This window comes from Apodemus sylvaticus, chromosome 5 (assembly GCF_947179515.1).
Source record: "Apodemus sylvaticus chromosome 5, mApoSyl1.1, whole genome shotgun sequence".
NCBI classification, from domain to species: Eukaryota; Metazoa; Chordata; class Mammalia; order Rodentia; family Muridae; genus Apodemus; species Apodemus sylvaticus.
In genome coordinates this window covers 5,223,904-5,235,803 of record NC_067476.1, presented here as the reverse complement: position 1 = coordinate 5,235,803, position 11,900 = coordinate 5,223,904, and the positions used below count along the sequence as shown (strand labels likewise).

Below are 11,900 nucleotides of genomic sequence, written 5' to 3'. Positions count from 1 at the left end.
ATGTCAACCAGCCTGTACCCCCTAGGCGAGGTCCCCAACTGGCCTGGCCCCCTAGGCGAGGTCCCCAACTGGCCTGTACCCCCTGGGCGAGGTCCCCGACTGGCCTGTACCCCCCTGGGCGAGGTCCCCGACTGGCCTGTATCCCCCTGGGCGAGATCCCCGACTGGCCTGTACCCCCCTGGGCGAGGTCCCCGACTGGCCTGTATCCCCCTGGGCGAGGTCCCTGACTGGCCTGTACCCCCCTGGGCGAGGTCCCTGACTGGCCTGTACCCCCCTGGGCGAGGTCCCCAACTGGCCTGTACCCCCCTGGGCGAGGTCCCTGACTGGCCTGAACCCCCCTAGGTGAGGTGCCCAGAACCATCATCCATCACAGCAGCAGCTCTCAGGATGGGAGCTTACGTTTACCATGGGGCCGAGACCCCACTGGGCCTTGCCTCCCCCTTTTAAAAAACAAAATATTTGTTTTATGTATGTGAGTACACCGTCACTCCCTTCAGACACACCAGAAGAGGGCATCGGATCCCTTACAGATGGTTGTGAGTCACCATGTGGTTGCTAGAAATTGAACTTAAGACCTGGAAGAGCAGTCAGTGCTCTTAAATGCTGAGCCATCTCTCCAGCCATCTCTCCTTTTTCTTAGTCACTATTTCTATGACACCAGACTCTGTACATCCTGGGCCCTTGGCTTGTACCAGCTGTCACCCCAGCTGATGGCCGACATGCACAAACCGGCTATGGTTGCCCGCCGTTGAGGCACATCATGCATCCGGGCACCAGTGTTTGTCGCGGCTCCCTCTAAGCTCTGCACAAGTTTTCTCCATTCTGGAGTACTTGGGGTTTTTTCAGGTATCTGTGCTATTGACTTCCACCTCAGTTTTATTAACACTTTTAAGAAGACACCATGATCTGCATTTTTACTATTTGGGAACACCACTGTGAAGGCCTTGTGATCTCCTCCCTGGAGTGACTGCAAAGCCACTCTAGAAACCCAGCAAGGCACAATCCCTAGTAGTGTGGTTCCACCCCCCAAGGCCAAAGAAGACTGCTGCTTTGGAAGTATGGTTCAAGGCCACTGTCCCCAAAGGAGCTGGCAGAAGGCCAGTAAGCCATAGAGAAGGGGCTGTGCTCTGTGTGAGTCCCCACCCTCCACACACAGCACGGGGAGCTTTTGTCTCAACTGTAGGCTAGGCAGCAGCACCTGTCTATCAGCTGCGCTGGCCAGGCAGGGCTAGCAGGTCCCCACGCCCATCTCAGGCTGACCCTTGAAGGACCACTCTGAAGTAGAGGCTGTGGCACACTGTCATGGAGCACCCCAGTCAGGTACGGGGCCCCTGGGACGAGGGTCCTCGAAGGCCAGGTGGGTAAGGATTCGGCGGTGATAAACAGAAGCAAACACGGGCAGTTTGAATCTGAGTGTATTTTTGCAGCTCTCAAGCAGGGGATTTTATACATAAAAAAAACCAAAACAGGTCGGTGGTGGCGCACACCTGTTATCCCAGCACTCTGGGAGGCAGAAGCAGGCAGATTTCTGAGTTCAAGACCAGCCTGATCTACAGAGTGAGTTCCAGGACAGCCAGGGCTACACAGAGAAACCCTGTCTAGAAAACCAAATCCAAAAAAAGCTCCAAGTATTAAAACTCTGAAAAGGTGTATTCAGTGAAACAATCACAAATAGAACAGATAATGTCATTTGGCCCAGTAAAGCACAAAAGTCATCCAAGTAGCACAACTCTGAGAAGATGTAATCAGTGAAATAACCATGGGAGAACAGGGAACATAATCATCATTTGACACAATAAGAATCATCCAAGTATTACAGCTCTGAAGGATGTATTCAGTAGGGCAGTCGTCCAAGGCTAGTGGCATATTTCCAAGAGTAGGTTAATACTTTTGTGGGTAGTTATTGTTTAGCATCTAGTACCTAATTTTTGTTTCTTTGTTTGTTTTTTGGATTTGGTTTTTTTGAGACAGGGTTTCTCTGTATAGCCCTGGCTACCCTGGAACTCACTCTGTAGACCAGGCTGGCCTCGAACTCAGAAATCCGCCTGCCTCTGCCTCCCAGAGTGCTGGGATTACAGGCGTGCGCCACCACCGCCCAGCAAGTACCTAATTTTTTATAAATCTTCAAAGAGTAAATTTAAACAATTTTAATTCTTTTTATTTAAGGCTTTCTGTGCCGTATAACAAAGCCCACTTCTGATGACACATGTGCAACCATATGAAATTTTATTGTTGGGAAAGTTTTTATCATAATACTATTATACAGTTTTATAAATGATTTATTTATGAAGCAGCACTGGTTTTCCCGGAGGTAAGGTCATGGCTAGTGACCCCACCTCACTCTTACCCATTCCTCTCGCTTAAGATCTTAGCTTAGGCTATCAGGAACATGTGGTAAATAAGAAAAGGAGTAAAAGAAAGTAAAACAGATAAGTTGCCACGAGAACTGTGGCTCAATATTTTGTTCAGGCCAAGAATTCCACAACTGGTTCCAAGAGGCCTCCTCCTTTTGAAGTTTTTGCCTCAGCCTGTGGAACTGTCACACAGGTTCAACTGGAGTTGGTGAGGTAGCACACAGTCCATAGAGCACTATAGCTGCCTACAGCTTGTGGATTTTGACCAAGCTCTGTCCCACCTGCACCTACCCTGCAGATGGCAGGTGGCGGATGAGAACAGGAGACAGGGCCATGTTAGAAAGGCAGCTTTCAGAAGCCTGGATCCAGGAGGACCTTGGACCGCCCATCCAAAATGCCAGACACTCAGGTTCTCCATGGCTCCAGGCCCACAGTCCAGATGAGCAGGCAGGGAAGGCTCCTCTGCTCCCAGAGTGCTTCTACTTCCCTCTGGTCCGTTCCTGGATGGGCCAATCAGAAGGCAGACCAGCAGGGACTGTCCCACTGAGGGAGAACTGGCTGGCTTGTGGCTCAACCAGAACACATCAGGAAGTGCAAGGCCCCCTCACGGCTCCACCCTTCTCCAGTTAGGGAGCATCTCCTCACTCCCAGAGACCCAGACTCCTGACGAGCCCACAGCCCAGGCAGCACCCAGCTGGCCGGCCGCTGGCTCCCACGAGACCTGAGGTAAGTTCAGGACCCTTCCTGGAAGGTGGGCAGAAGCCTCTAGTGACTGCTGGGGACCCTGGAGCATGTAAGTACCGACAGGCAGGTGGCCTCCTCCAGTCTCGCCCCTTCATTTGGTTAATCCTTGTACACTGCAGCATAGCACTCCATTGCTGGGGCCATGTGGCTGTGGGGCTGGAATGGCAAGCAACAGGCCCAAGCTTTAGAGAAATGTCTGTTCAGGGCGTCAACCAGAAAGTGCAGCAGGAAGCCGAGAGGTGCTTCTGAAGAACAAGCCCATGGCCATGTTTTACAACCGGAGATGCAGCTCCTGCGGGCAGAATCTCAGCATTCTCCTGGGGTTAGGGACTTGGCCAGGGGCGCTCTCTGGCCACTTTAACTCAGCCCCTCACTGAGGCTACACTTGTCCACAGGTAGAGACAGTGGGGAGCTCCACATGAATAATCCCCCTATGTACAACTGGCCTGATTGATCCCCATGATGTGGCCAAAGGCCAGGGCTCATCTGGCAGCAGAAAAGCACAGGATTGCTGGTGCCCAGCGCCTGAAAAACTGGAAGGAAGCCACGGCAGATGTCTGTCGGCTGTGAAGGACATCGCCTGCCCTTCCAGTATACTCCAGCCTAGCAGGAAGGCAGACATGCTCCTGTGGCCAACCCTTACTTGCCCTCCCAGAATAGCACCGTGCCACAGGCAGAGGGGCGGTTGCATCACTGGTTGGTTACAACGGAAGGCTTGAAGGACATGGGCCTGTCAGGGAATGAGGAAGTCAGACACAGGCCTGGCCCCCTAGCATAGTGAGAAAGCCACCAGCCAACCTGACCCTCTTACTGCCAATCTGGAGACTGGCCAGCCAGGATCCATGCCACTCAAGAAGGTACTATGTAGGATGGCCACTAGGGGCAAAAGCTCCTGCCTCCCGGCATACCAGAGCACTGTTGCAGAGGCAGAAGCTAGAGCAGGGATGTTGTACAAGGGGACTCTCTTAGACCCCAGTCTGTCCCTTCCCTGCTTATCCATATGAGAAAGCTTGAGGTGACAGGGGGGCAGGGCGGCTGCTTGGGGAAGGTCAGTTTGACAGGTGGCCTGAGGAGGGGCTAGTCTACGGGCCTCCGCTTTCCCTCAGAAACTGTCCATGGAGCTGAGGAGATGAGGCTGAGCCCCCAGATTCCCCTAGAGTGAGTCCCTTATGACCCTGCCCAAAGCCCTGCCCTGGCACTCATAGGCCTGGGTCCTATCATAGGCTGACTGCTCCAGGCCCAGCAGGGAACAGAAGGTGGGCACTTCCTCAGCGGCTCTCCCCAGCTATAACCACAGCCTCCAGAGGACATGTCAGACTATGAGAACGACGACGAGTGCTGGAGTGCCCTGGAGAGCTTCCGGGTGAAGCTCATCTCTGTCATCGACCCCTCACGGATCACACCCTATCTGCGCCAGTGCAAAGTCCTGAACCCTGATGACGAGGAGCAGGTGCTCAGTGACCCCAACCTGGTCATCCGCAAGCGGAAAGTGGGTGAGGGCGGCTCCCACACCCGCAGGCCCTAGTCCCTCATGATCCCCACAAGACACGCAGCCAGAGGCTGTCCCATGCTCCACTCGCTGCCCTGGCCTTGTCCCCACCCAGCTCCGTCCCCTTGTAGTATATGAGTGGGAGCCTCCTCCCCTCTTGTCCTGTCTACCTGCTGCTGCCCAGTGGAGGAAGGGGTGTCCCCACCATTGTTTAGGCCTCGAGAGTCACCAGAGGGAAGGCAGCGGCAGCCCCACCTCGACTGAGACTCGCAGGTGCCATACTCAATGGCCCAGACTCCTCTGCTAGGCAGGGCCCAGAGGGAAGGAGTGTCTAGAGCTTGGGGTGTCTACCCATGTACTCATCCTCCCCATCCCCGCGAGCCGCCACCTTCCAGACCTTGGCCTTGACTCTGTGTCTTCAACCTGAAGGTGTGCTCCTGGACATACTGCAGCGGACAGGCCACAAGGGCTACGTGGCCTTCCTTGAGAGCCTGGAACTCTACTACCCGCAGCTATACAGGAAAGTTACTGGCAAGGAGCCAGCGCGCGTCTTCTCCATGATCATAGGTGAGAAGCCCAGCTGTGGGTTGGCACCGTGGGGGGACTCGGGTGCTACGGGCCTGACTTCTATGACTGCACTAGAGTGACTAAGTCTGACACAAGCCTTATGATGTAGATGAGGTAGTGGTTCTCAGGGGCGGGGCCTTCTTCCTGGGTTGCTGAGGTCCGGCTGGTCTCCAGAAGGGGAGCCCTTCTCTGCTTCTCTGACTCCCAGCCTGGGGATGTCACGGAGAGGTGGTGACTCCTTTCAAGTGCTATTTGTGCAGGGCCCAGTGGTCAGCCACGTGCAGAGTCCTACAGTGTCCAGAGGGGACAGGGGTGTCCTCTCCTGATGCAACAGCCACAACCCTATCAATTCCCGTTCACCTCATAAAGACCACGTAAGACAAACAGAGGGCAGGTGTGAGATCACACACTTTTTAACCCTGGTAGTCTGCAGGCAGAGACAAGCAGTACTCAGTGAGAGGCCAGCCTGGACTACATAGCAAGACATTGTCTCAAAAAACAGGGGCTGGGTAGAGACGGGGCCAGCTGGAGTCTTGGCATGTGAGTGGTCCTGGGTGATGAGTCAGAATCTCAGGCCACCTGTGAGGGACAGCAAGGCTCACTGGGCCTACTGAGCACGCTCAGCCTTGAGGGACCCGTCCTACCACCTTTCTCTGTGGGAGGCCAGGAGTGCTCCCTTTCTCTGTGGGAGGCTAGGAGTGCTCCCTCTGTCCGTCAAACTGCTAGTCTTCCAGCACACACCTGTGGACAAGGACAAGCACAGGGTCTGCGGGTGACAGCCACAGGCTCCATCTGACACTGCATGGTCCCCAGATGCATCAGGGGAGTCGGGCTTGACGCAGCTGCTGATGACAGAGGTCATGAAGCTGCAGAAGAAGGTTCAGGACCTGACGGCCCTTCTGAGCTCCAAGGACGACTTCATCAGGGAGTTGAGGGTGAAGGACAGCCTACTGCGCAAGCACCAGGAGCGGGTGCAGCGGCTCAAGGAGGAGAGTGAGCGCAGCAGCGCGGAGCTGAAGCGCTGCAAGGATGACAACTACGACCTGGCCATGCGCCTGGCACAGCTGAGTGAAGAGAAGGGCGCAGCACTCATGCGGAACCGTGACCTGCAGCTCGAGGTGATCACTCGCTCCACCTGCAGCGGGGGTGGTCTGCAGGAGGCTGCAGCTGACTGGGCCACCCACACCACAGGTGGACCAGCTCAGGCACAGCCTCATGAAGGCCGAGGATGACTGCAAGGTGGAGCGCAAACACACACTGAAGCTCAGGCACGCCATGGAGCAGCGGCCTAGCCAGGAACTGCTGTGGGAACTGCAGCAGGAAAAGGACTTGCTGCGGGCTCGGGTGCAGGAGCTGGAGGTCTCTGTGCAGGTAGGGAGACCACCGGGCACATCAGGCCACACGTCTGCAGGGGCATGAAGCTAGGCGCAGCAGATGGTACAACTGCGGTGGCCCTGCCATTGCGGGCCTGCTCAGCCGGGCCTGTTGCCCTGTGCCACCTCCAGGAGGGTAAGCTAGACAGGAATAGCCCATACATCCAAGTGCTGGAGGGCGACTGGCGTCAGGCACTGCGGGAACACCAGGAGCAGGCCAGCACCATCTTCTCCCTACGCAAGGACCTCCGCCAGGCTGAGACCCTCCGGACCCGGGTGAGAGACCAGGGCAGGCAGGCAGTGCCCACTAGGATCCTGGATGGTGGGGTCTGGGCCCTAGCTCACTGTCTCGCCTTTATCAATTCCTAGTACTCAGTGGTGTCACGTCCACAGCTAAGGTCACCCTTGGGCTTACAATGTGACCAATGGTGGCTGAAGCCATGGTCTTGGACTAGGCTGGACTGGGACTCCAGTGCCTTCCTCATTATCCCTGCTATCCCAACCTTGTGTGCTCTGGAGCTGTTGCCCTGAGTCCAGCCCAGGGGGAGGGGGAGGGGGAGGGGGAGGGAGGGGGAGGGGTGAGGCTGAGTGGTGCTTCCTGTAGTGCATGGAGGAAAAGGAGATGTTTGAGCTGCAGTGCCTGGCCTTGCGCAAGGATGCCAAGATGTACAAGGACCGCATCGAGGCTGTCCTGCAGCAGATGGAGGAGGTCTCCATTGAGCGGGACCAGGTAGGTGAGAACAAGGAGTGCTGGGGTATTTATTGGTGCAGCAGACTTTGGAGCAGTGGTCAAAGCATTTTTTTATTTATTTGTGCTCAAGGTAACCTGGCAGTGTTGAAAGATAGAACCTGGGACCACTTGTACAAATGCAGTAAAATCTACCTTACTCAAAGGAAGAGCTTATGTAGGAGGAGAACGCTGTAGTCCCTGTGTTGGGCGGGGTAAGGACAGGTGGGAGACTTCAATAAGGAGGGGAAGCTGCTAGATGCATAGGCTGTGGGTAGGGAGCACAGGGCACAGGAGCTGGTGGCGATGTCCTGGTAGAGGCAGTAGCAGCAGTAGCAACTCATACCTGTCATCCCAGCACTTGGAGGTTGAGACGAAATCATTACTGTGAATTTAAGGGCAGCCTGATTTACAGTGAGTTCCAAGCCAGTTTGGGGCCCAATGTGAGACCCTGTCTCAAAAAGCCACCACCACCACCACCACCACCAAAAAGTGGAGGCAACTGAGCCGCCGGCTTGGGCCTGGTCAGTCCCAGCATGCTTGTCCCAGCATTTAGAAGTAAAGACAGGAGAATCAGATTCAAGGCCATCCTCAGCTAATATAGTAAATATGAGGCCACCTTGGGATAATGAAACTGTCTTCCAAGAAACAAAAGAAAAAACACATGTGTTCATGTAAGAACAGCCATGGCCAACACTTGGGAGGCAGAGGCAGGCAGATTTCTGAGTTCGAGGCCAGCCTGGTCTACAGAGTGAGTTCCAGGACAGGAAACTCAAAAAAACCAAATCCAAAAAACCAAAACACCAAAAACACCAAAAAAAAAAAAAAAAAAAAAAAAAAAGAACAGCCATGCATGGATTTTGTTTTTGATGGATTCTGTGTTTGATGTCAAGTTGCATCCAGAATCTATAAAACATGTCACACAGGTGAGACAGAAACACCAGCTGGCTACCTGCTGGGGATGTAGGACTTCTCCGCTGGGCTTCCTAGGAACTACTAAGCATTAATCACAGAGATTTTTGGCCGCTTCTTTGAAGTGTTTTATTTTCGGAGACAGTGTCTCATGTAACCCAATCTCGCCTCCAACTCAATATATGCCCAAAGATGGCCTGCTTCTTCCTCCCAAGTGCTAAGAATCTGGGCATTTCCTACTCCGCCCAGTGTTTGTGCATTTGTACCAAGAGCCCTGGCTGCTTTGAGAATCCCCCAGTTCAGCAATTCCAGCCCCACAACAGGGTGCTTGATGTCCGGCCAGGACCTCTGGTCGGGGCTAAGACCCGAACTGCCAAATGAGAGCAGGAGCATCTCCGCCCAGGTCCCGGCTGAGGGTGTGCCCTCTGCTCTTCCTACAGGCCATGGCCTCGAGGGAAGAGCTGCATGTGCAGTGTGCCCAAAGCTTTCAGGACAAAGACAAGCTGCGAAAGCAGGTTCGAGAACTGGGCGAGAAGGCAGACGACCTGCAGCTGCAGCTGTTCCAGACTGAGGGCCGCTTGCTGGCCGCCGAGGGCAGACTCAAGCAGCAGCAACTGGACATGCTCATCCTGGTAGGCCTCTGTGTCTGCTGCAGCTAGGGCAGTGGGGAGCTGGGAGGATGTGGGGTCGAGGCAAGGTTCCAAGAGGGATGCCTAGATGCACCCCTGTCCCTAGCCTGGCATGACGGGTGCCCTGCTTATGGCCTCAGAAAATGCCTGGCCTTCCTGAATCCCATTTTTCCTCTTTAGAGTTCCTCATGGTGACAGTCATAGATGTAGCTCAAGGCCCAGTTATTCACACCACTCCAAGGACAGTAGCCTTGACCAAGGAGTAACCTTCAGGTAGCTTGGCAGTATAGTGCTAAGAAAGACATGTTCTGGGCATATCTAGAGATATGTGCAGGGCCTCCCTAGAGGATGGAGCTTGGGTGGGGCTCTTACCATGCCCTACATGCCCCATACTCAGGTGCTTGGAGCCCCCACAGCCCACTGACCAACCCCCTTTTCTGTGGCCACAGAGCTCTGACTTGGAAGACAGTTCACCCAGGAACTCCCAGGAGGTGAGTGTGGACACTGAGTGGTGCTCCCCCTGGCCTCCAATCTCCACCTGACCTCACACTCATCTCCCACATAGTCTTGTCCCCTTAAACTGGGCTGCCCCCTTTCTCCCATTTTGGGTTGGATACAGGGAAGAGTGCTGGCCAAACTCTAAACTGTTGCTTGTGAGCAAACTGAGGCATAGACCAATGCCCATATCCTGGCCTGTCAGGACAAGAGCTTCACGCTAGGGTTTCCTTTACCTGTTGGCCTGGCTGGGACGGAGTCTCTGAGGATCTCTGTGCAGAGGGGTGACAGTGTTGGCTGTGTCACCTGAGGAGCCGGAGTCAAGCGGGCAGTGGGCTGGGCCACACCCAGTCCTGGAAGGGCCACGTTGCATTGTGGCATGGTCTAACTGGGTGGTATGTCTCTGTCTGGAAGCTCTCACTGCCTCAGGATCTGGAGGAGGAGGATGCCCAGCTCTCAGACAAAGGTGAGGATCGGGGGATACCATGTACTGCCGGAGGCATCTAAGCTACAGTCTCCTGGCCTCCCTAAACCCTGCCTGGCCCATCCTCGGCACATAGAGCTGTGTGACTCACTTTGTCTCATAATTCATACCACTCCATGGAAGGATGACGCACTTCCCAAGGCAAGGGGAGGCAATGGTGAACTCTCAGGGTCTGTGGCTCAGGCGACAGTGAATATGGAGGCCCCACCTACCCTGTGTAGGCCCATCTTTCCCACCAGCCTTTCTTCCGCAGGGGGAGAAACCAGCTAGTATCCAGGTGTGCCCAGTGTAGAGGGGAGAAGTATGGACAGGGCAGCAGCAGGCTGCCAGGCAGGACCCTCCTCCGACCTAACAGCTGGGGGATGGCAGCTGGGGCGGGTGAAGGCGGGTGGTGAGAGGGGCTGGTGCAGGGAGGAGGCCAGAGCGCTTTCGTGAGAAGTCAGACAGACTTCCTCAGCTCAGCCTTACCCCAGGCTCTAACCAAAGGCAAAAGGGGAACAAGAGGTGTGGATGGAGAAGCACGGGCCACCCCACTGCGGCCCCCAAGACCCAGCCTGAGGCCACCGAGCTCCACATGGACACACAGGAGGACGATGCAAGAGCAGCCAACTCCCTTGAGGGCACGAGAGGGGAAAGGGGCAGGGCTGCTGGGTGTTCTCTGCCCTGAGCCCCCTTGGATATAACTGTTTCTTGATGTTCATAGCCTTCCCTGCACACCTCTGCCTGGAGGCTTGAGCCTTGGTCTGCTCAGGACCTGGGGCATGCTGGGGTATGGCCAGCTGGAATGAATGCTTTTCTAACTAATATAGTGATCTTGCTCTCATCTCAGGGCCCTAAGGCCCTGAGCTCTCCACTGAGGCTGCCTCCCCCCCCCCCACCTCCCCCCCACCTTCCCCCACCTGGGGGAACCTCTAGGCACAAAAATGTTGCCAAGCTAACAGGGACATGGACTGGGGTATGCACTAGCAAACTATCCTGGGGAGCTGGGGTTTTTCCTACCCATCTGTCCTTGTGTTTGGTGACAGTCAGCTTGGGAGGTATGGGTGAGTGATGATCTGATGATCGGAGCCTGCTGATGTAGCAGCCAAGGGTTCAGCCTGGTCCTGTCTGTGAAATGCAGTCTCTACTGGACCCGTGTGAGGATCCCTGAGGCTAATGCTAGTTGGGCTGTTAGCAGAGGGAGGTGGCCATGCCAGATGGGGCCCCCACAAACACAGATCTTCCCTTCAGGTGTCCTGGCAGACAGGGAGAGCCCAGAGCAGCCCTTTATGACTCTGAACAAGGAGCATCATTCCCAGACCCATGTAAGGCTGATTGGGGTCCCCAGGAGCCCTGGTTACTACATGACTGATCCTGGTGGGGAGGGTGACTCCACCTGGACAGCTGGCGATCACAAGGTCTTTGTAGTGCATGCGTATGCTGTAACATTTGGGTAGTGTTTGTTGCACTAACTGGGGCCCCTCTTCTCGGACAGAACCCTAGACGTGGGGTGGTTGGACCCGGGAGGGAGGCAACAATGTAACACAGCCGTTCACTGCAAAGAAGTCTTCCACTCGCCTGGCTAAAAGGCGGCAGTCACCCGGTGCTCACTCATCTCGGAGTCCAGCTGACCCCACAGCCAGCTAGCTTTGCTTCACACTTGCTGGAGTCCCAGGGCTGCCGTGGTAAGACCACGGGGTCCAGCTGCCGGCCCCGTTGTCCAGCTGCTGACCCCCTTCCTTCTACAGGGCACGGGGCCCAGCAGCAGCGAGCCCCCGGAGAAGGAGCGGCGGCGTCTCAAGGAGAGCTTCGAGAACTACCGCAGGTGTGGGGCGGCGGGCAGGACGGCTGGGCGGGTGGGACACTTCGCCTACCTGCTCACACTGTGGGTCCCACAGGAAGCGGGCGCTCCGCAAGATGCAGAACAGCTGGCGGCAGGGAGAAGGGGATCGCGGGAATACGACAGGCAGCGACAACACCGACACCGAGGGCTCCTAGCGGACAGCGCCGAGGCTGAGCATCTGTGTAATTGTGAAGGGATGTTGCATTTTCTATTGTACGCTACACATGAGTTGTACAAGTATTAGAAAAACGGAGCTAAATAAAATAACGATCTGAGACTGTTGATTGGATGAGCAAGCGGGGTG

At 55.4% G+C, this 11,900-nt stretch overlaps 1 protein-coding gene across 3 annotated transcripts; it reads left to right on the top strand.

The window, feature by feature from the left end:
* The first annotated feature begins 2,911 nt into the window (after window positions 1-2,911).
* On the top strand, window positions 2,912-11,873 carry Card9 (caspase recruitment domain family member 9). 3 transcript variants are annotated; one of them, XM_052181878.1, is made up of 13 exons: window positions 2,917-3,080; window positions 4,322-4,591; window positions 5,017-5,154; window positions 5,968-6,272; window positions 6,346-6,525; window positions 6,660-6,803; window positions 7,132-7,257; window positions 8,607-8,798; window positions 9,245-9,286; window positions 9,705-9,756; window positions 11,005-11,078; window positions 11,502-11,578; window positions 11,652-11,873. In XM_052181878.1, the coding sequence occupies exons 2-13, from the start codon at window positions 4,408-4,410 to the stop codon at window positions 11,749-11,751; spliced, it is 1,614 nt and encodes a 537-aa protein (XP_052037838.1). In that variant the 5' UTR covers window positions 2,917-3,080; window positions 4,322-4,407; the 3' UTR covers window positions 11,752-11,873. The 3 variants fall into 3 exon arrangements, with proteins under 3 accessions (XP_052037840.1, XP_052037838.1, XP_052037839.1); XM_052181879.1 differs by lacking the exon at window positions 2,917-3,080 and having other exon boundaries at window positions 4,470-4,548; XM_052181880.1 differs by lacking the exons at window positions 9,705-9,756; window positions 11,005-11,078; window positions 11,502-11,578; window positions 11,652-11,873 and having other exon boundaries at window positions 2,912-3,080; window positions 9,193-9,286.
* The last annotated feature ends 27 nt before the right edge of the window (window positions 11,874-11,900 follow it).

Coding starts and splice junctions, on each gene's coding strand:
- Card9 (XM_052181878.1), top strand. CDS start 4,408: ATGTCAGACTATGAGAACGACGACGAGTGCTGGAGTGCCCTGGAGAGC. Junction 5,155..5,967: donor CGTCTTCTCCATGATCATAG/GTGAGAAGCCCA, acceptor CATGGTCCCCAG/ATGCATCAGGGGAGTCGGGC. Junction 6,804..7,131: donor CTGAGACCCTCCGGACCCGG/GTGAGAGACCAG, acceptor TGCTTCCTGTAG/TGCATGGAGGAAAAGGAGAT.